Below are 23081 nucleotides of genomic sequence, written 5' to 3'. Positions count from 1 at the left end.
GACAATTTTCACCTTACAGAATAGTAAAGCCAGGTCCTGACTTGTTTATGCTATTTTCTTTGCTTTACCCTGCCATAAAATGAGTCCCTCAAAAGACGTGTAAAAAAAAAAAAAAAAAAAGGTAAGTTTTGTAAAATGGAACAAAAAGTTTAGTATGATCTCATTTGAATCTTGATGTAACAGAGATAGAAGTAAAGAAGTTAACTTTAAGCTACCTCAGTCATCATCTCCTTCCTGTTCACATTTAGAAGCGGATGTCATCGAATCCACAGACATATATACGTAGACGCGTCATAGGGCGCAGGTTCGCACGTCAACGTCACCGCCATATTGTATGTGGCAGAAAAAAGTTAATTTCTGTTATTGTGAACGTGGATCAGAGAAGCTGCCTCATTCCTGTGCTGCAATAAATACACACACACACACACACACACACACACACACATATATATATATATATATATATATATATATATATATATATATATATATATATATATATATATATATATATATATTTGTGTGTGTATGTGCTATGAATATAAGGATCAATTTGGTAAATCTAAACTTTGTGGTCTTCATTATTTCATAAAACCACGTCACATGTGAACCTTTAGGAACAGACCTTTTGGGTGAGTATTAAAGGGGTAAAATTAATAATATGAGGGAGAAAAGTCCTAGGTCAATAAAGTAAAAAAAAAAAAAAAAACACAAAAACGATGTTATGATCAAAACATCATATTATGAGAATTAAGGGGGAACATTTCCAGAATATTCAGTTTGCAGAATTATTTCACTCCTGGAGTAACAGGGCCAGGTTAGATTATTTTAAATATTTTTATTCTTTAAGAGAATAAATTCAGGAGAATGAAGCTAAAGGGATACGAAAATAAACTTGTAATATTACAAAAAAAAATACTACGAATACAAAGTATATTCAGAGATTAAAGTCCCTCTGATACTGTTTAAGTGACTGAGTAACTGCAGATTTGCCACATTTAAGATGGCGGACGCTCTGACGCATCGCAGCATAGGCAGAACCCGCCCAATGACGCGTCTACTCTTATATTATGTCTATGATCGAATCAGTCTAAAAACACCAAGAGAAAAGCTGCGGGTCAAGGAAAAACGGAAATTTCTATGCAATGTACAAATAAAATTGTTCAAGGCTAAACAATCAGGAGAACGGTGTGTCAGAACTGGAAATAGAAAGAAAAATTTATTAAATTTTAAGTCACTGTATGAGGAAATCATAGACTTTTAGTTCTACAGCACAGTAATTGTAAAAATTGTTTAAAAATGTAAGAGTTTAGATAGATTGTGTGAGGTTTTAGTCCTGAGGCTATGCAGAAGAAGCAACTGTCTTGCTGACATGATTGATTTAACACAACTTACATCTACATTTGTATCAACATCAGAACCGTTCTAAAACTGGGATTTGTATATTGCATAAATATACAGGTACAAGGCTACCAGGGTTCCTATACATCTTTCATTTAAACATCCAAGTATTTCTATAGTATTTTTTCCTGATTGCTCAAACAATATTTTTAAAATACAAATACAAAAGTTCACTATGAAATGGCTGGCTGGAGACTGATGTGTTGATGGATGTGCATTGTCTTTGTAAAAACTAACCATAAAGTACTGAAAAGTTTACAATTTATTATTTTGGAAATCAGAAACTTATTATGCAGATAGATACTGTCACAAAGACAAGGTCTTAGAATAATATTTGTTTCTCATCCTTAACCTTCTTTTTCCATACTTATTCAGTCCTGAAATATTTCAATTTTCTAAACGTTTCAAGGCTGTTGAGGAACCCTGGACTTGTAACCTCCATTTATTCCAGTTAGAGCAAGTGACCTCTTAAGGTTAGATTAATATTTAGTTACCAAACCTTGTATGTGGCAATGATGACAAATAAAGGAAGGAACAGTTTGATAACTTCAGAAATATGCTCATTTCATTTCATGACACAAATTAGAAGATAAATAGCACAAAAAACATATGTTTAAGACACTATAACCATTTGATGGTTTGCTTGACCTGAAGACCACAAGCCCTTTAAGTGACTAATGAATGTTCAATGTACAGCAACCACACTCATACATTTACCCATGGCACTTTTACCACCACATTAAAGGAGTATATTTCTTATTCCCTTTGTTCCATGTCGGGTGGATGAAAACTGTGTCCCTGTAGCTGCCACACTAAATATGATGATATATATAAAGTTTCTTAAAAGTAGTGCTATAGTTAGAGCTTAGAATGATTTCATATAAAACAAAAGCTCTGAAGTGATAGAGCAAATAGCAGGCATCGAGACTACCGTAAGGCACCTCACTCTGCCTTCATTTGGTCCCTTACATCTGAAGGCAGAGTTTCAAACAGTGTCTCTTCCACTATAAGGCCACTGCGCTTCAAAGCACAACAGCAACCAAGCTCTTGTGGCAGGAACTCAAAGTGGTTGCCTTTTAGCTCCAAGTGGGTCAGCAGACTGAGGTAAGAGATCTTTGGTGATAGGATGGACAGGGAGTTCTTACCCAGCTTTAATGTTTTGAGCTTTTTGCAAAAGAACAGTTCATCTGGAAGGTTTTCAAGTTTGTTACATGTAACTGAGAAGTACTGCAGACTCTGAAGTACGCCGATTTCAGGAGGGATGAATCGGATGTCATTGTTGGATAGATCAAGGTAGCGCAGCTTGTTACACAAGAACAGATGTGAGGGCAAGATCTCAATCTTGTTGTGGCTAAAGTAAAGGCGCTCCAAGCTGCTGAGCTTTTTGATATGTTCTGGGATATACATGATGCTATTGTGCCAAAGCTTGAGACAAATGAGCTTTCGGAGATGCTGGAAGCTGACGATCTCTTCAATGGATCGAAGGTTGTTCTCTTTCAGGTCAAGCTCCTGTAGATTTGTCAGGCTGAATATCGCATGCGGAATGCGTTCCAGATCACAACGCACAAGCTCCAACTCAATCAGGCTAGTCATCTTTTTCAGGTTGTTGAGCATCACCAACTTTGTGCCATCATTGTGCAGGTACAGCCGCTGCAGATGGCTGGACACATCCACGATGGACTGTGGGATCTTTGTCAAATTGCTCTTAAGGTAGAGGGTTTTCAGACACTTCAGCTCACGAAGAGACTCGAGAACTATATTCTTTGAAGCATCAGGACTAAGTGATCCAGAGAGGTAGAGTTCTTCTAGGTTACGCAGGACGTACAACCAATTCGGAAGTTCCCTGTTGTCGTCAAACTTCACACGAAGCACTTTTAGGTTCTCTTTGAGGAAGGAAGTAGCACTTGTGTGCAGCTTCAAGGAACACTGGTAGAGCGACAGCTCCTGGAGGTCTTCCAGCTGAGAGATGGACGCAGGGATGGTGACGTTGTGGATGATCTCGAGCTTGAGCGACTGCAGCTCCGTCAGCTCAAAGACGGTGTCGGGTAAACCGGGGAGCATAAAGAGTTGAAGTTCCAGTCTGTTCTTTGGGTTTGTCTGGAGTCTCTGACGCAGTTTCTCTGGGGTCCATTCGTGGTTCAGATTGAGTTGTTTCAGTTTGTTCTCACTGACCTCTGAGAGGAAAACAGCAAATCGCTTGGAATACAGCGGGTCGTACTGATCAATCATGTGCAACATGAAAGCAAAGTCGTTTTTCACATCTGGGATGTCGTTGATGCCGGTTTCGTGACGAACATACTCAAAGGAATATTCTTTGAGAGAGCGGTAAAACAGCCAATAGGAGGTATAGAGGCTTGTCAATCCATAGACAGCCACCAAAAACAGATAACAGTAAGACAGCTTGGAAAACAGATGCGCCATGGTGTGATTGCATTCGAAGACTGTATATCCTGTAACGTCCCGGATTTCCTTAACTTCACAACAGACTTTATTCTGCACTTTATACACAAGAAAACTGTTATAGGCAATGATCACAAGGAATTTCAACACCTTGAACACAGTTTGACGAACATACATAAGGTAGAGGATGTCTCCCTCTTCCACGTGTAGTCGAAACTTCTTTACCTTTTCAAAAAGAGCCTTGGCTTGCTCCCCCTCTTTTTTATCAAGGGCACTTGCTGACGGCTTGTCCACCACAATCTTTTCCGGGATAGACCTGAGGGACTGCGTCTTCTCCAGACTGCTTTCTTCAGGAGACAATGTAGTGTTGGATCTGGTTGTTCCGCTCTTTTTCTGGTCCTTTTCCTCTGGGTTCTCTCCAGACACCTCAGACAATGCCCGCGTAGTCCAGGGGGAGTCAAAACACTTGCCGAGCATTGAGATGAAATGCTCTATTTTTGAACTTGAGCCGGGGAATTTAAACCAGAAGTTGCTGCACACCATGAAAACCAGCGTGTGCATGAGAACCAAATAGGGAAAGTACTTGGCGTACCAGTGTAGCGCCTTCTCGTAACACATCTGATTGATAAAGCTGTATTGCTGAAGATCCAGATCAGTTTTCACCCCTTTCATTTCTCTCAGCACATCTGAGGCATTGGACTGCACGTGTAAGAGTAGGCTCCTATTTACTTCACAAATGTTCTCTGAGCGGGATGATATTCTGTGAGGAAGGCAAATGATTTTGTCTTGCATTACCTGCAACAAAATGTAAGAAAATGGGGAACATGTGAGATCTTTAAAACATACATCAGAAAAAACAACAAAAAAATGCTTGATTTTAAGTTAAAAATTCTATTGTTAAATGTTAAACGTTTTAATGAAATAAAATGTTTGTGGAACCCTCTGCTAAACTAAATACTTTATTTCACTGTTTTTAAAAACAACCCAATAAGGGAAATCACAACTAATTTGCTTAATTCTGAGACTGATTTTTAAGGAAGTGCTTTTTAAATCTTACTTTAGTTCCCATACAGATCAAAACTTTTGTGAGTTTGACATTACTGTAATAATTTCCATTTCACGTGAATTTTGACAATAACCACTGTAAATATTCCGTGTAATATATAAATATATCCGTTTCTCCTTGTAACTGAGAGCACTTCCAGAACTACACTGTGCAGAAAGATTTCAAAAGAACTTGATTTGATCTGTTCAATGAGCGTGATTTAACACAGCTTAATGGTGCATGTGAAGCATCTGCAAAAGTATCAATAACCCTTGAACTTTTTCACATTTTGTCACATTACAAATTAGAACTTCAACAAGTTTATTTTATTTAGAATTTATGTTACAGAACTACAATGACTGGTCAATGTTCTTCTACTTAGGGGTTTTCCCTTTCAGGGGTTGGCACAGATAGTTATTTGTTTGATCCAAAGGCTTTAAACTGTAAAACCTGTAAAATCAAAATGGATTTGTAACAAAGTGTTAACCACAACAAACCATTTAACTGAGGAGGAACATTTGGCCTGAAATTCTTTGGAGAATTCACATATAAAGCAGTATCAACTACATAAATGGTTTATACAGTGATGTAATGTGACCTTTAATGCTCTTTGATATTAACATGCTTGTTTTGACATTCAACTCCTTTGAAAATTCTGTTACCATATCCCGGTCTGTAACGCATCATCTTCAGGGCTTATCAGTATCCTTTGACTGGTGATATTTGCCTCAAAAACAACACTTTTGCTTTTACATTTACCTTTATGTCTAGTTTTTTTCAGCTATGGAGAGTCGCAAAGGCTCTTCTTCGGACTTGCCACATTACTAAACTTCCAGCAGCATCTTGTTGTTTTGATTCTCAGCCATGATTAGTCAGACTGTTCTCAGGAAGGGAAGGAAGGGCTGGGTGTCTGTGTGTCTGCAGTGTGTCTCTTATGCCAAATTAGGTAGATGAATATGGCTCAATATTTTTAGATTTTCATGTATTTTAATAAAAAAATTTATGTATTTTCATACTTTCAATGATGATTTTTTTAAAAGATTTTTGATTAGTAATTATATCAAAATATAAATTATTTTTACGATCCAATAAAGGGAAAAGCCACAATTACTTTAAAAAAACTGTCCAAATAGGCTGATACAATTAAAAGCTAAAACGTTTCTTATCTTAATTATTAATGCGGTGACATTACAACAAAAGTACAGCACGTAGACTTCCGTCACGTTGGTGGCACTAATGTCTCTTCCACTTAGTTTACCGACCACCATTAAAAGTCAGATAAACCACAGCAACAGTAACATCTGTCACCATCTACACATTAGCCCACACAGCAGCGCCTGAAGTGAAAATCTAAGCTTGTTCATCATTTCAAGCTGCATATCAGAAGGTATACAAACTGCAGATTCCCCACTTATTCCATGCCCGGTTCTAGGTCTTGTGACAAAAAGGACCCGTTAGGAGTTAGAGCATAATTTCAAAACATTGGGGGTGGTTTTGATAAGGGGAAAAAAAGACAAAAAAGTCTAAAAATATGGACAAAAACAGTTACCTCTAATAGTTCAAACAAATCATGCCTGTTTCCCCTTTTGAAGCCACAAACACTGCAGAGCAAAGCAGGATGAGAAAGGGACACAAGGAGATCTAGTGTAAAGGTGAACCAATGAGTGCAGCTGTCACTGGCTGCCCTCTGAGTGACAGAAAAGGTCATCCGACACTTTAAATCACCATACTTATACAGAAGTTCTTGAACATTCCTTTTTTCTTACTCTTCAAGCTGAAAATTATGATTTCATTGAAGTGATGATAAATCAACATTTCATGAAATGAATAAAGATGTACCTCAAGAGTATGTTTCCACTTTTTTTGTTAATACATGAGCCCTGTGCCGCGTGAACAAAAAACATTGATTTTGTTTCAACACAATAGTCTCTGTATTTGTCATCTGTGGCAGCATGGCTTGAACAAACTGCTGTCAATTTGCTTTTGCTCAAGCACCTGATATTTAATTAACATGACTTAATAGTCTAAAGATTAATGGGAAAGTTTAAGTTATAAAATAGCTTGCTGTCCTGTTTAATGTTGGGATGTGAAGCAAAGTTGCAAACAAACAAACTTTCACCCCTTTATACTTAGAAAGCATCTACTGTCTCATGTTGCCAATATTTTCATGCATTCAATGATCTATTACATCATCAGAGGAAACCTTTTGGAGTACTTTATCATGCTCTTAATAAATTTAATATGAGGGACTGGAAATTGTAAAATATTTGTAAACCTCAAACTAATTTTATTTGTTTAAATGGGATTCTCAAGTGATCGATGTCCTTTTGGTTCCACTTAGAGCTTCTGGTTAAGCACAACCACAGCATACATTGCAAGGTGACTTTATGAAAAACTTCTCTGGAACAAAGAACCTTCTGTGAATGAGGGGTTACTATGTGGATTTTCTTACCCACAGAACTAAAACTGAACACTGCCATCATTTATGATTAATACAGAAGCAGTTTCATTTGAAGGACCAGCTATACTGGAGGCCAGATGTTTACATTCACTGTATAAAAAGACAGGAACTCACTGTTTGCCATTAAATCAGACTAAATGTTTCTGTTTTAGGTCACGTAGAATTAACACATTTGATTCTATTTGCCTTTATTCCAGAATAATTCAACAGAAATATAATTATTTTCCTAAAATTCAGAAGTTCACATGCATTGGGGTCGATAATAATGGCATTGCTTTGTAAGCTTCTGGTGCAAAGCTGAGTTTGCCAGAACTACACTGCTTCCTAAATCAGCCACAATATCAGGAAGAGAATTGTGGACCTCCACAAACGTATGTGGTTCATCCTCAGCATTTTCCAAATGTCTGTAAATATATGGCATTATGTTTGGGGCAAGAACCTGAGCACACAGTGAGACTGGTGTGAGCGCATATATCTGTGAACAAACAATAATTTGTGGTTTTTGCGTTTAAGTCACGCTCACATAGTACACTGAACTCTGATTCTCCTGCTCCACCTGCTCTTTACTCATAAAATAACCACATTCATCAGTTTGAAAAAGCATAAACAGCATTTTCAGCCACTATACTGTTTAGGAAGGAGACAGTTTCTGTGACCCAGAGATAAATACGTTTTGGTGCAAAATGTGGATATCAAGAAAACATCGAGAAGATGCGAGTATTATTATCCACAGTGCGATGAGTCCTGTACCCACGTGCACTGAAAGGCCAGTCAGGGAGACTCTGTTACTCTGACATTAATATTAAAAAAGACTATAGTTTGCAAATGGACTCAGGGATAAAGATCTTGAGTTTGGGAGATATGTCCTTGGTTCTGATGAAACTAGAATTGAAAGTGTTAGAATTAACCGTACCCAGTTGCAGTTCTCCCAGTCTTCTCTACTGTAGACTTATGTAGTAATAAAAAGACTCGATGGCTACAGTGATCAATGGAAAATATGGAAGGAAAAGGGGGAAGCTCGTAAGCCTGAAAACACCATCTCGACAGAGAAGTGAGAGGGTGGCAGCATCATACTGAGAGGGTGCTTTGCTACTGGAGAGACTTGTACACTTCACAAATAGATGGCCTCATGAAGAAAGAACAGTTGAAACTGGAATAAAGGGCCGATCAGAATGAAAAGGCGTCATGTAAACAAGCCGATCGGAATATTGTGATTGGATTAAGCTCAATCAGAGAGAAATTGTAATCCGAATGAAATGGGTGCTTTATGCCAATTGATAATCCGATCAACGTGCGTATAAACGGCTATCGGGATCAAGTTATTCCAAATGTAGCAAATTGACCCGAGTGCGCATATGCGGCCGACATAAACGTGACGTATCGCCACGTTGTTGAGTGGTGGGAATATGTCAGGAGGCAAAACTGCTGGAGCTCCTGATACAACCTTTCTATTTGAAACATTAAAAGTAAGTGTAAATTTACTTTTAATTTACTGTAAATTATTATTTATTCAATAATGTTTCAACCGTAATTAGAATATGGTGCAAGTCCAGCCTGGGCGCTAGGAAATAAACAAACCCGTACAATACTGCTTTGTTTACTGTTTTTTTGTTGTTCAGCAAAGACTGAAGTTCTTCTTCTGTGTTTTTTTTAGGAGTGGCTCTTTTCCTAACAAAGCCAGGTGCATATACACGCACATTATGATCGGACTAATTGATTGTGTGCCCATATAAACGCTACAATCTGAATATTTTGTGGTTTTTAATCTGAATACATTTCAACCCGATCATGAAATTTTGTGCATGTAAACATAGCCGTTATGTGGAAAATATTCAAGGAGTATATCAACACATCAGCTAGGAATTTGAAGCTTGAACACAAATGGGTTTAATGAACAGGCCATCAAATTAGTTACAAAATGACTCACATAAGACAAGTCAATGTTTACGACTGGCCCTAACAAAAGCGCTAATCTCAGTCTAATAGAAAATGTTTGGGCAGAGCTGAATAGGTGTGTGTGAGCAATGTGGCGCACAAACCCAACTCATTTACCCCAAAAAACTCATTTTTTGAAAAAAAAAAAAACATTTGTTTTTTCAAACTCATTTCAAAATGAGTTTGAAAACACTATTTTTTTCAAACTATTGTGAAAAACTACTTGAAGGATAATCAAAATGTTTTTGACAAAGTAACACAATTCAAATGCAATTTAAAATACAGAGGACTAGGGTTGTTGCGATGCAAAAAGTTCAAACTCCATTTCATTTTATTATAATTGCTTGTTTTCAAACAGTAAACAAGAATCTGGTCATGGGGGTTGGGTGGGGTTGCAGCACTATGCAAACATATATTATCTTTGAATTCGTATGTTTTTGCATCAGTTATGTTGAGATATTGCTTATTTATGACAACACTGCTAACAACATGATATGCAAAATTAAAATTTGAAGGAAGTAAAATATATCTAAAGAAAAATCCTAATTATTGCACAATTTTAAAAAAAAGGAAAAAAGAATGCTAGATGATAAAAAGGTTTGTTATTTAATGACAGGATGGGACAAATAAGAAATATGTGTTTTATTATACAGTGTTTGTGAATATCTGGTTTCAAATGTATGTCATTACAAATGATCACCAAATTTTTTGTGTGTTATTGCCATCTTATTTCTTCCCTATAAGATAAAAATAAAAATAATTATAAAAAATAAAAAATATTCTAAAAATAATAATAAAATACTGAAACATGGCAAAATATGCAATAAGTCAACAGGTAGAAATATTTTTGCAGGCACCGAATATGCATTGATCTCTGGTTACCTGTGTCAGGAAGTTTGTCAGTTTAAAGGGTTTCATTAGTGCCGTACTACATGGCAGACACAAGTTAGCATCAGTAGACAGAAGACATGCCCATGCTGTTTACTTGAAACACAAATAATGAAAAGCAGATGCAGGACAGCAATGCTAATAGCAGGAAATAGGCACTTTAAATTACTGCTAGCAGGCTTTTAAAACAGAAGGGGGGCCTTTGGGGCTCTCTGGGGATCCTCAGACATGTCTGTGGAACATAATACAAAAGTAACGCAGTGGCTAAAAGACAAAAACAAAACATCAAATCAGATTTTGGATGAGCTGTCAGTTCCTCAGACTTAAAATCTGTTTCTTCTTCAAAATCTAAATGAATTAGTTAACTGCCAGGCCACATAATGACAAGTAATTACACAGAGCTGGATGTTGATACAGCTCTGGCCCACAAAGTAAACTTGGCTGCACAAATAATTGTCGCTCAATCTGCAACGTCTGCGACTAAATCCAAACAGTTACAGCGGGACAGGAGAGGGGAACAAAGGCTGCCCACGATCAGACAAATACTCTGTTAGGAGATTTTCACAAAATATTTTGCCGTTACTTCCAGGGTCTCCACTACGGGCTCTAAGAAATCTCCCACGTTTCAAACAGAGCAAGAAGTTAAGGGCCAGGCCACAAGGGTTTGGAATAATCTGTTTACTAAAAGGGGCAGGGTGGGAAATGTTTCCACAGCTAAACTTCTGATGGGCTGTATGCTTCCTTTGCTGTACACAGGCCGGCCTGTAAAAGAACACAAGCAGTGTTTTTGAGCTTGTGCCAGTGCAGAGAGCAGGGCAGTTATGTTCCATTAGGGAGCTTATAGGCTTTTACCTGTGAATTCATTATTATTCTGGCTGGAATAGGGGACAAATTATAGAAACTGTTCCAACTTGAGATGTAGTTTGCTCTACCTTTAGATTGAGACAACATAAAAACGCTTTTACTGACCTGCAGAGTGCATCCAAACACACCTATCATAAGCATGATCACAGACAGGTAATCTGTGAACACGTCCCACCACGGCTTCAGGACTCTGTACGCTGGCTGCTGTTCAGTGAACTGCCGGAATTCCATAACAGGAATCATGATGCCTGTAATAAAAAAAACAAACACAAGAAAAGTCAACCTTATGGGTTTTTTAAGGAAATTGTTGACTGACGGGAACATAGTAGCATCCTCTGTGGATATTTAGGTTTCCTTTCGACATCAACCAAAATTAGAAAAACCTTCAGCTTTTCACAATTCCTTCCTAAACTGTGCTTTGGAAAGATTAACTGTTCATTCCAAGGTTTAAATTAAAATCTAATGTTTAGACAAAAACCTTTATATACTCAATTTCAACAAGTTAGAAAAAAAACATTCTACTCAGGCTCATTTGTCAGATCTAAAGTACATTTTGAAAATAATAACATTTAAGCAGGTATTAAATATACCATTCCTACATATCTGTAGAAAAATATTTTTTTTATAGGTCTGGCTTTTAATAATAGTCTATTAAAAGTCGTGTTCACATTAGCCGAGAGGATAATCATCATATATAACACAAATAAACTCTTGAAGTCATTAGTTTGTGTGAAATTAATCTATATAATGTGGTTGACCTAGTTAATTGAGTAACTATAACAAACTGTTTAATAATATTCTCATTCATTGAACATGACTAAGTATCACAGTTACACAAGTGATGAATCCATGTAAACCTATATACACAGTACTTTGAAAAAGTAATTTTTACACATTCCACATTTTGCACATCACAAGCAAAAGCTTTAACATCTTTATAGTGGAAGAAATTTGACATATGATTAATAATTATCTTACAAGTAAAAATGTGCAAAGTATGGTGTGCTTTTGTAATCAGCCCCCTGAGTCAATGCAAACGTATCGCTAGGGTCACTGTCCTGCTGGAAAGTCTTCCTGTATTCCCTGCGTTTACCTCCATCCTCTCTGGCCAGCTTCCCCATTAATGCTAAAGAAAAGCATTGCCACGGCAGGATGCTGTCATCACCATGTTTCACATTGTAGTCTCATTATTGTGATGTGCAGTGTTCATTTTTCACTTCACAAGGTGTTTTCCATGTAGACCATAAAGTTCAGTTTTGGTCTCATCTGACCACAGTACCGTCTTCCACATGTCCCATGCGTTCCACATGGCTGGCCAAATATGTAGAATGGCTGCAGTAACAGCTGTCCTGTTTAAGGGATTCTCCCGTCAAAGTTGTAGATCGCTGAAGCTCCTCCAGAGCTACATAGGCCTCTTGGCTACTTCCCTGATTCATGTTCTCCTTGTCCAAGTCTAGGGGGACAACAATGTCGTGGTAGGTTTGAAGTTATCCCATATAATATGGGATAACTTCAAACCTACCATGACATTGTTGTTCAGATGATTGATTGAGCAGATCTCTGTGAGAAGTCCAAAGCTCGAGATATTGTTTTAGAATCTAACTCTACTTTAAACATCTCCACAACTTTTTCCCTGCTCTGTCTGCTGTGTTCCTGGTCTTCAGGATGCTGTTTGTTCGCTAATCTTCTCTAACAGACCTGAAGGCCAGAAGCAGACCAGCTGGATTTATACTGTGGCTTAATTACACACTAGTGGACTCTGTTTCCTCTTCTTTAAATTCTAACCCAAGTTGGTTGTATCACTTTAGTTCAGCTTCAAAATAATGCCCTAATCCACATATAACCCAATATAATACACTGAGGTTTGTGTATAATGTCACCAGACAAAAATAAAGTATATTGGATACATACTCTTCTGAATTGTGTTGTTTTTGCAGTCAATTCTTAAATAATCCTCAGAGTTCATCCCTTTGAGAAGATTCAGGAGGAAACCCTGACTGTTGCAGCTTACATGCCTGTCCTCTGAAAAGGACAGCAGTGTATCAAACTGTGGGCCTCACTACTGATGTTAGCAGAAGTGCAACACCACAAAAGAAAAATGTGAATTACTGCTGAGCTTAAAATAGGAGCTAGGCATGTTCGTCATGATGTAAAAGGTTACAAGTAGTGTAATACGCATATAAAGGAAATCCTGGAGCTTTCCTAACCCCCCACCCCCCAAATAGTGGCAAACCACCAAAAATCCCTTTAAGAAGAAGGCAGTTGGCGAGATCACAAAAGAATGTTACTGTTTATAAATCCACAATCCCATCAAGGTCCTGAACGTAATCCAAAAGAAATGTTGTGGAAAGACTTTGAGAAATCCTAATGATACTCCTAAGGAGGATATTCTGCACCACCAAGGGATCAGATGGCAATTTTGCTGAATATCACAAGGGAAATACAAATGGCGATTATGCTTTGCATAATAATGACATAGTAATACAGTGACTTTACACTAAACAATACAGAGAATATAGTTTAATGTACAAAGATGAAAGCCTCACAGACCTCCAAGATTGGAGTCACAGTAGTTTAAACCCACTATTTTTCCTAAACTTCACAGCCGCCAGTGTTGAAAAGTATAATTACCTTTAGTTTGCATTTGCTCAGTAGCCAACAAAGACAAATAAATAACATCTGCTACTAATCAGTTTTTAGGGTAACACAGTTCTAAAACCACTGGTGGCAAGCTACCAGTGGTGTGTCTGTAAAGCAGTTGGCTGTAGACTCTATCCCAAGTGTAATGCAGCAGCATTAAAAAATGTTACGAGACTATCATACTGACTCATGGCTATTAATTGAAGGAACACTTTCAAAACACATCAGCTCTCAGTTGGAGAATAAAGTCATCCTGAATATGCACACCGATAGACTGGATAACGTGTTTGAAACAAATCGTGCCGCATCTGATGAAAATGGTCAAAGCACAAAGGGCTTAATCTGAAGTCACATCAAAGGTTAAACTGAAAAACCGATGTGGCAGGCTAGTCCAATTTGCTCAAATGTCTTTGCAGAAACTCAAAATGCTTGTATGCATGCCTGACAACATCGGGACTTGCTCCTTATGAGATGATGGATGGTGTCCTGAGTCATCTCCTGCCAGGTCCTGACCAGGGCATCACTGAACTCCTCCTGGATAGTCTGAGGTGCAACCCATAGGACGGACCTAAACATGATGATGTCACAGAGATGTTCTATTGGATCTAGGTCAGGGGGGCATGGAGGCCAGTAGATGGTATCAATTCCTTCACTTTCTGCCCGTCATAGGCAAACAAATAGCTTTCCTGGAGATCTTGTGATCATGTTACAGGAAACTCACTTATGCATTTTCAAAGGGAACAAAATAATGGAGAAAATGTGCATAAACCAGACCTCGGCACTTTGCTTGTGCACACACGCTATGGCCTCTGAACTATTTATCTCTATAAAGACTGTTAAAATGTGACTTTGTTGAGAGAGAAGAAGTGGTGCATTTCTGATACTATCACTCTCTGGTCACCTTCAGTGAAGTGCTGCCACTGTACATATCCTGTTTCTTCCTGACAGTGGCTTGGCCCGCAGCGCTTTTTAATCTGCAAAGGCCTGAGAAATACACTCTCACTGAAGTAAAACACGATTTTACCTAAACAGAAATAATTAAAAAGCACGCTTTCTGTGTGTGTGCAAGTTTGCATGTCTATGTGTGCATTGTACTTGTGTGTTTATGTCTGTAATACTAAAAGTTAAAGAAACCCTAATTCTTCGTTTAATACAGTTGTGATTATTCATATATTTTGCTGTAATTGTTGGGCAGCCTCCTAAAAGCATAAAGGCAATCTCACAGGTCTTGCTTTTCTGACATCACTTAGGTTTTCACATGGAAAGCAAGTATTGATTCCTTCATCCCAGCAGCATCACAATGACAGCGGGGGCTTAGAACAGCTATTACAAAGATGTTTATGCACAAATGTCCACTGATGGCTCGCTGTAATGGGTCACGGAAGTCTAACAGCTCAAGCTGCAGACAGCCATGAGGAGGCTTGGCTTGCCAGCAATGCTATCTCAATCCAATTACATTTATGGAATAGATTTAAAGTTTCATCACATTATTCCGGTTCACACAAACATCCCTTCAGTGCTTCAACTGTGCCGAGCTTGGACAATTTCTCCAAAGTGAGCAGAACCAATTTGCTCATCAATCTCTCAGAGTAAGTGCTGAACAATTGTGAATAATTAATCCAACACACATTATTGTAGTATTTTAAAAGCTAATATTAAGCATGACTCACCAGTTTACTTTGGATGTTATGAGTACACTGTGATGTAACAGGTAAATAAAAATGCTTCTCTTTCTTACCTAGAGTGCAACAAGATTACATACCTCCTGCAGTTCAGCTTTGCGCTGCAAAGTATAACGTGCTGGGTAACAAATGTTCTAGGATTTTAACACTGCATTTTCACACAGATGGCAATGAACTCAAACAGTGTTCGCCTCACTTACTTATAAGATTCCTATTTGGAGTTCCAGCCAATTGAAGTCAGGGAAAATGATCCTTTTTATTGAGCTGTGGTGTGTCGTCCACTTGCTCCAACCAGCATTTATCTGCAACTTTAACAGAGCCTGTAGTGAAAGTAGCTCAAACCTCTAAAAGCTGCCTACTGCCAACTTGTCTTCTATCGATTTTACTTTATTCTTTTCCCTTTAACAGATGTAGATATCCTAATGTATTTGTGTAACATTGCCTGCTCTGTGTATTATACAGAGCAACAGACTCTGTATGTGTCATTAATCCTTAGTAATAATAATAATAATAATAATAATAATAATAATAATTGAACTTTATTGATCTCACAATGGAGAAGTTCACTTCTGTATCTTAACCCATCCCATTGGGGAGCAGTGGGCTGCCACTGTGCGGCGCCTGGGGAGCAATCTGGGGTTAAGGGTCTTGCTCAGGGACCCAGAGTGCCAACACTGGGGATTGAACCGGGTACTTGCATCCTTCTCTGAGTGCAAGCGCACTGCTCTAACCACTAGGCCACGAACCCCCCCATGTCGCAGGCATTACTTATTAATGATCTGTGGATTATTAGCAACTGTTTCCGGGTTAAAACTTGTTTACATTCAGTTTCAGATCTTACCCACTATGAAACAGTCAAATATAATGTATTTAGGTAGCCAACTGTAACCCCAACCAGAGCTGTCTTTTGGAGAATAAGGATCGACACATTTGATTAAAAAGGAACACTCAGCTGTAACCACTACGAAACAACCTGAGATTACTGCTGTATCAGTTTGATTTCACAGTTTTTAATGGTATTCTTGACTCCAGTGTTGTGATAGGTGGAGATCTGTCTCCAGGTTCAGAGGTGAGTAGTAACTAGTTACATTTACTCAGTTACATTTGCTCTTTGAAAAAAATATACTTTTAGAAGTAGTTTTACTGCACTATACCTTTTACTTTTACTTGAGTATTAAGTATGGCAGCTCTTACTTACATAAGTAAAATTTCGAGCCAACCTTCTAACCTGCTGTAAGTAACTTCATGAATAAAAGAACATACTTGTTTTAACCAAAAATGAACCAGACATAGAAAGGTAGAGTTTATGTTAAATTGAGACTTCTTATTTGTACAGAAGCTTTATTGCTTTAATATTGTTTTCTATCTGCTGAGCTCATTGAACCATTTAGAGGTCAAATTAACATACAGTAAACAGTATGTCATTGGAAGTACTTTGCACTGCTCTAAAATTCTGTATATACACTAACTGCTCTAAGTATTGCTTTAAAGTTTAATGTTGAAAAAAATGATTTAGAAAAGTTTTTCTTTTGTGTTTAAAATACCAGAATTTGCACATAACCTTATATTTTTGTCTGTCCGATTACATAATTTTTAAATATTAAATCATCAGCTGTTATGATTAGTTGCTCAGTACTTGAAAAGCCTTCTTATTGGATACTTTTTTACTCTTACTTGAGTACTGTCTTTGCTGACAACCTTTTACTTTTAATTGAGTAAAAATATGTTTATATTAAGGTGAGACGTCTTGTTTGTACACAAGCTTTGTTGTTTTAAGGATATTTCCTATCTGCTGTGCTCATTGAGCCATTTACAGGTCAAGTAACCATACAGTAAACAGTAGATATTGTTATTGGAAGTACTTTGCACTGTCCAATTTACTGTATATACAATAACTGCTTGGTTTCATAAGATTTATGTATAAATATAAATATTTACTCATTACTTGATGAGCCTTCTTACCAAATACCTTTTTACTCATACTTGAGTAATTTCATGGTTGAGTATTTTTTACTTTGACTTGAGTAAAAGTATGTTGAAGTAGTGCTACTCTTACTGCAGTACAAATTTTGGCTACTCGAACCACCTCTGGGCTGGACGATACTGGGGAAAAAAAGCATTAAATATAAAAAATAGAAAGAAATGGAAATCATATTGATCAATATCAGCAATTAACCAGAACTTCAAAACATATATTTTAAGTGCAGCCTTGGCCATTTTATGCTGTTTCTTGATGACTTATTTTTAGGTAAAGAACATCAAACTCTGAACTGAAACTCAACCCTTTTAACAATTCAACCAACTTTTTACCAAAAACTGAAAGTTTTTGCAAATTTTTAAAAAAGAACACGTCTACAGAATTTATGCTCCCTGCAGGTTTTCCTCTGAAGTAGCACTATTCTCCTAGACTCTGGAGGGCAGCGTTGCACTCCTACGCCAAGCGTACCACACCCCACTACACATAGAAGAAGAAAACACAGTTGTTTCCAACAAGTACACCTCTTACTTTGTTCTAAGAGTAACTGTGATTTCTGTTCAGGAATTGTTAACAATTTGTTGATCGCAATGATGTTTTTGGGCCAAATCATAAAGATGTCTATGTTTACGAAGCTCCGCCAGAAGGAGCGCTTGCTCTTCCCTCATCTTTTTCCATGCGAGACTGTCTGCCTAGTTAGGAATTTTTCTTTTTTTTTTCTTTTTTTTTTCTTTTTAGGAATTTTTCTAGGTGCACGGAGCGGAAACTTTTGGCCGTGCTGATGGGCGTGGGAGTCAAAATTACATATTATGATTTGCAGACTTGGTGGATGCGTCAAGCATAAACCAGGCTTAAGGAGATGAGTTTACAAATCTATCAATTTTATACCCTTAATTTATCACAAATAGTGGTTTTAAAATGTTTTAGGCGAGAAAATACACCCACAAAAATCATCTGTACAGTCAGTTCATCAAAGTTATGAGCGAATTTTGAATTGGTATTTGGACTTGGGAGCTGTAGAGACAGGCTGCTCTTAACGGGGAAGCTGTAGTGGGAAACCCCGTTGCTGCGGTGTTTAGTTAGTCAGATCCTTTCATTTCTTGCAGACTGTGTCTGTTTGTCGAGGCCAAAAAGTAAATAGAAAGCATTTACTAAGTTTGTGGAGAATATCTAGAGGTACCGGATATCAAATGTGAAAATCTTGGCTGGATGTTTTCGGCATTTTGAGTTAATTATAAACTTTTGCATCACAGTTCTGTAAGACTTCTACACTAATGATCAAACAGGGCTCTTTCATGTACCTTGTATACAGAAAACACACATTTCCCTAAAACTGACTTGTCATATAAAGCTAAGGTGGTGGACTGTGAACTCTTTTTAGAGCTGGACGATATAGATAAAAAGCATATCGATAAAATAGAAATAATATTGATCATAGCGATAATTATCAACAAATTCAAAGATTATATCTTAATTGCAGCGCTGGCCATTTTAAACTGTTGCTTAGCGACCTATTTTTAGATACAGAACACACAAACCCTGAGTTAAAACTCAACCCTTTATCCAACCGACTTTTTTTTACCAAAACTGCAAGTTTTTAAAAAAGAATGTGTGCTCACTGAACTCGTTGAAGGGGACTAAGCGTTCGTGGGTCTGTTTGTGATTGGTTGGGAGGATGTTATGACTATAATATTTACTAACATGGGTAAAATGCAAAACGAAGGAAAACTGTTATTCTATTGAACTTTTTATTGACCTTGTTTTCTATCATCGATATATGTCCGTCGATCGATATATATTGTTATTGAATTATTGTCCAGCCCTAATTATTTTACCATTTACAAACCATGAACCACGCCTGAGGAAAAAAGAAAAGAAAAGATGTCGGCTACCCACCCGACCCGTCTTGAATCACGGACCAAGGAGTCTAACACGCACGCGAGTCAGAGGGCAACGATGAAACTCCGTGGCGCAATGAAAGTGAGGGCCGGCGCGCGCCGGCTGAGGTGGGATATAAGTGGATTAGTCAAAATGTTTGCTTGTCTATTACACCGTCCCCCAGCATATTACAAAAATGGCCGGGGTGGAGTGGAACACTTTGTGACCTGAAAGGGGCGAGGTGCAAAGTGCCTCCTTTAGATTTAAAGAGGCCGCACCAAAGCCAGTTGCTCTCAGACACAACTCAGAGCAGGGGTACATTAACGAAGAAGACCAAAGCATTCCACTTCCACTTTATACTGAACACAACTGAATAATTTCAATCTAAAAAAAAGGAAGAACTGAAAATATGATATTAGTATATTTTCAGAAACACTAAGCCAATAAATGAACATTACGTTGCAAGTTAATTAACATACCTAATAATAGATTCCTAACATTTAGAGGTTATATTTGAATGAAGCCCTGGCTTTGTTTCTAAATGCCGGAATCAGATTGTTTGGAAATACATCTTAGTCAAACTGTGCAGCTTGCTTCAGGTAGGCAACAGAGGAAACACACTGTCCTGCTGGATGAGTCAGCCATTGAATTGAGCTGAGCAGGCCATAACCGGGTCCCTTCCTGACAGGAAACTTCCCTGAATCCCAGATATCCACATATCCAAAAACAGACATAGCAGGAACACACCCAGACTTCCAGCGTTACAAAAGTACTGTCTTGCCAAGGAGGTGGAAAAAAACCAGCCGCAATGCAGGACTTTTTTTTCTTCTTCTTTAGATGGGGTATGTCAATGTAAAAAAAAAAAAAAAAAAGATCAGAGTAAGCTCTGACTGGGTCAGAGAGGAGCGGTGATTCAGAATGAAATCAGCGCAAACGCTTAAAAAGTTAGGAGTTGGGAACTCCCAGTGGTCCTTAAAGCATAAATATAGGAGGGTAAATATAGGAGAGAGCCCCCTGCTGCGGCAGACGGGCTCTGGCACTTTTACTCTGCGCTGTTTTCCTGCCACTCCACGTCTGAGCAGAAAACTAACGGTAATAGCGCTCAACTACTTTCTCCGCCGACACCAAACCCCACCGCGGGGTCGCTCTACTTTCTAAGCAGGAAAAATGAGCGTGGTTCGGCGGCTGAAATGCTTACCGTTTTCTGGAGACGAGCGTCGGCGCTGCGGGTTCCTCACGCGCGGCTCGGGCTCCCTCTGTCCCCGCTGACCAGTGAAGGCTTCCTGGATGCCTGGTCCCAGCCGCGCGCCCGGGCATGTGGACCGTCAGCTGCAGGGGCGTGGACTTCAGGAGCCCAGCTCACTTTACTGTTTACGATGCACAGTACCGCTACTGGGCGGCAGAACTATCTCTGGCTCAATAATAATAATAATAATAATAATAATAATAATAATAATAATAATAATAATAATAATAATAATAATAATAATAATAATAATAATAATAATAATAGAATGCTGGAGATGGGTACCAGCAACCCCCAGCGACCCCATAAGGGATTAAGCGGTTTAGAAAATGGATGGATGATACTACTACTACTACTACTACTACTACTACTACTACTACTAATAATAATAATAATAATAATAATAATAATAATAATAATAATAATAATAATAATAATAATAGGCGATTAGAAGGGCTCAGTTCAAATGAATAAAACAAGAAACCTTTTCTAGTAACTGATCTAGAATGTGTTTTGGCTACATACAGACTATTGTGCTCAGCAGAAGCGTTAACAGTCCTTAAATATTAAATTTAGTTTACTCATGTGTTCTGAATACATGAATAAACTACATGGGTGGGTGGAAAGCTTATTTTTTTTTTGCTGTTTTTTAACCTTTGAGCTCCTTCTTTACCACGGGGAACAGTTTCCCAGATTGTAACTCTTTCAAGACGGAAGTTCGAAACTATGATACAAAATAATTATAAAAGAACATAATTTGAGGTGTTTTCTCTAGCTGTGCTATGTATGGACCTACAAATACTAGCACAAATATTCTGTAAATGGTGTCTGGTTACAACCATAAACGTCTCCTTACTTTCTTGGAATTGTATGCCCTATTGACCAACACTGTTACGCCTAACTGTGAAGTGAAAAAAGGATGTCTTCTGATTTTTTTTTTTTTAAATATAAATCAGAAACAAGTGTGTCATTCAAATTCATTCTGCCCCCCTTACTCTGACACTCCTGAATAAAATCTATTGCATCCAGTTGCCTTTAGATATTACCCTAGTATTAGAGTCCATATGTCATTTAATCTGACTATTACTGTCGGCCTCAGATGTTTGTTACAGATCATCAGTGAACAAGCATCATCATGAAAACCAAGGAACACGACAGAAACATTAGGGAGAAAGTTGTGGAGAAGTTTAAAGTTGGTTTAGACTGTTCAATTCATTTCCAGATTACTTCATTAACCACACAAGGAAAATACATTTTGTAAATCCAACAGGTTTCTTCAAGGAGTCTTCATAGGGGACTCTTTGCTTGGGATATAAAACAATATGTTAGGCTTAAAACATCTCACAGAGTACTGTTCAGTTCATCATCTAAAAAAATTTGAGCATGATGAAACTACAAGCTGACTATTTTACTGTTAGCTTTAGACTTAGACAACTTTATTTGTCATTTTGTATGCACAAAGTGCGTACAGAACGAAATTTCAATTTAAATATGGTTCTTTGTATTATTAATTTGAAAGGTCAACTTCTAAAACCCTAACCAGGGACTGGGCCTGTGAATTAGCATTTTACTACAGTGGACCTATACAACAAATGTTTTCTTTTAGATTTAACATTGCTTTTTGTCTGGTCCCTGATCAAAGAAAATTTTGAAATACAGTAAACAAGTTCCAGTAATGGCTGTCTGCAGAAATCAATAGTCCAGCCAAACTCTGGAGGAGCTGACACAGGTTTCCACATTTGAGGAGGAGAATTCATTTGTCAACCAAATCTGACCTTTACGGAGAAGTGGCAAGAAGAGAGCCAATGCAGGATTAATAACCATGGGAAGTCCCTTTTACAGTTTGCCACATGCCCTATGGGGCACTCAGCTATAAAGTATTCTGGTCAGAGAATACCAAAACTAAACTTTTTAGTCTACACACAAAAGGCTTTTTGGAGGAGAAAACATTTGACATCTGAAGAGCTGAACACACAATCTCTAAGGTGACACATGGTTGCCCTGCAGCATCAAACTGCAGGGCAACTTATTTTCATCGGAAACCACAAGCTTCGTCCACACGAATAAGGGTTTGGCTGTATCTGACTAACTTTTTAGTCACACTCTCCCGTCCAGGCGAAAGGCTGCCAAACCAGCAGCGCTTGGTTCCTACTCAGAGAGTAGGAAGGCTGGAAACCATCCCCTGCGGTGGCTTCAACTGGACTCCTCACGTTAGTAATGCTAGCCTCACCTCTCCCTTAACAGGCATGTGCTAAAAAAAAAACATAATAGCTGACTTCGGAGTTGCGGTCGTGTTTCAGCAGAGGTGGGTAGTAACTAGTTACATTTACTCAGTTACATTAACTTGAGTAACCTTTTGAACAAAATACTTCTAGGAGTAGTTTTACTGCACTGTGCGTCTTACTTTTACTTGAGCAAATATTATGAAGAAGTATCTCTAACTCTTACTTGAGTAACTCTAGCTGCCGTGAGGAATTTCACTGAATAAAGAACAAACTTGTTTCAGCCAGAAATGCACCAGAGAGAAACACATCTATAGTTTATCTTAAGGTGAGACTTCTTATTTGTACATGAGGTTCGTTGTTTTAAGGATATTTTCTATCCGCTGAGCTCATTGAGCCATTTACAGGTCAAGTAACCATACAGTAAACGGCAAATATTGTTAT

General features: G+C 38.0%; 1 protein-coding gene across 1 annotated transcript; it reads right to left on the bottom strand.

Moving 5' to 3' along the window:
- Window positions 1-1085: 1085 nt before the first annotated feature.
- Window positions 1086-20478, bottom strand: lrrc8c (leucine rich repeat containing 8 VRAC subunit C). The gene is made up of 3 exons (XM_036141583.1): window positions 20368-20478; window positions 11100-11242; window positions 1086-4596 (listed from the first exon to the last, which is right to left on the bottom strand). Exons 2-3 carry the CDS (start codon window positions 11235-11237, stop codon window positions 2344-2346), a joined length of 2391 nt encoding a protein of 796 aa, XP_035997476.1. The 5' UTR covers window positions 11238-11242; window positions 20368-20478; the 3' UTR covers window positions 1086-2343.
- Window positions 20479-23081: the final 2603 nt, after the last annotated feature.

This window comes from Fundulus heteroclitus, chromosome 9 (genome assembly GCF_011125445.2).
Source record: "Fundulus heteroclitus isolate FHET01 chromosome 9, MU-UCD_Fhet_4.1, whole genome shotgun sequence".
NCBI lineage: Eukaryota > Metazoa > Chordata > Actinopteri > Cyprinodontiformes > Fundulidae > Fundulus > Fundulus heteroclitus.
This window is presented reverse-complemented; position numbering and strand designations above follow the sequence as displayed.

What these genes read in the sequence shown, in the direction of transcription:
- lrrc8c (XM_036141583.1), bottom strand. Translation starts at nt 11,237, where the DNA reads ATGATTCCTGTTATGGAATTCCGGCAGTTCACTGAACAGCAGCCAGCG. An exon ending in TGTTTGGATGCACTCTGCAG is followed by an intron (nt 4,597 to 11,099) that starts GTCAGTAAAAGC and finishes ATTTTGTTGCAG; the next exon opens with GTAATGCAAGACAAAATCAT.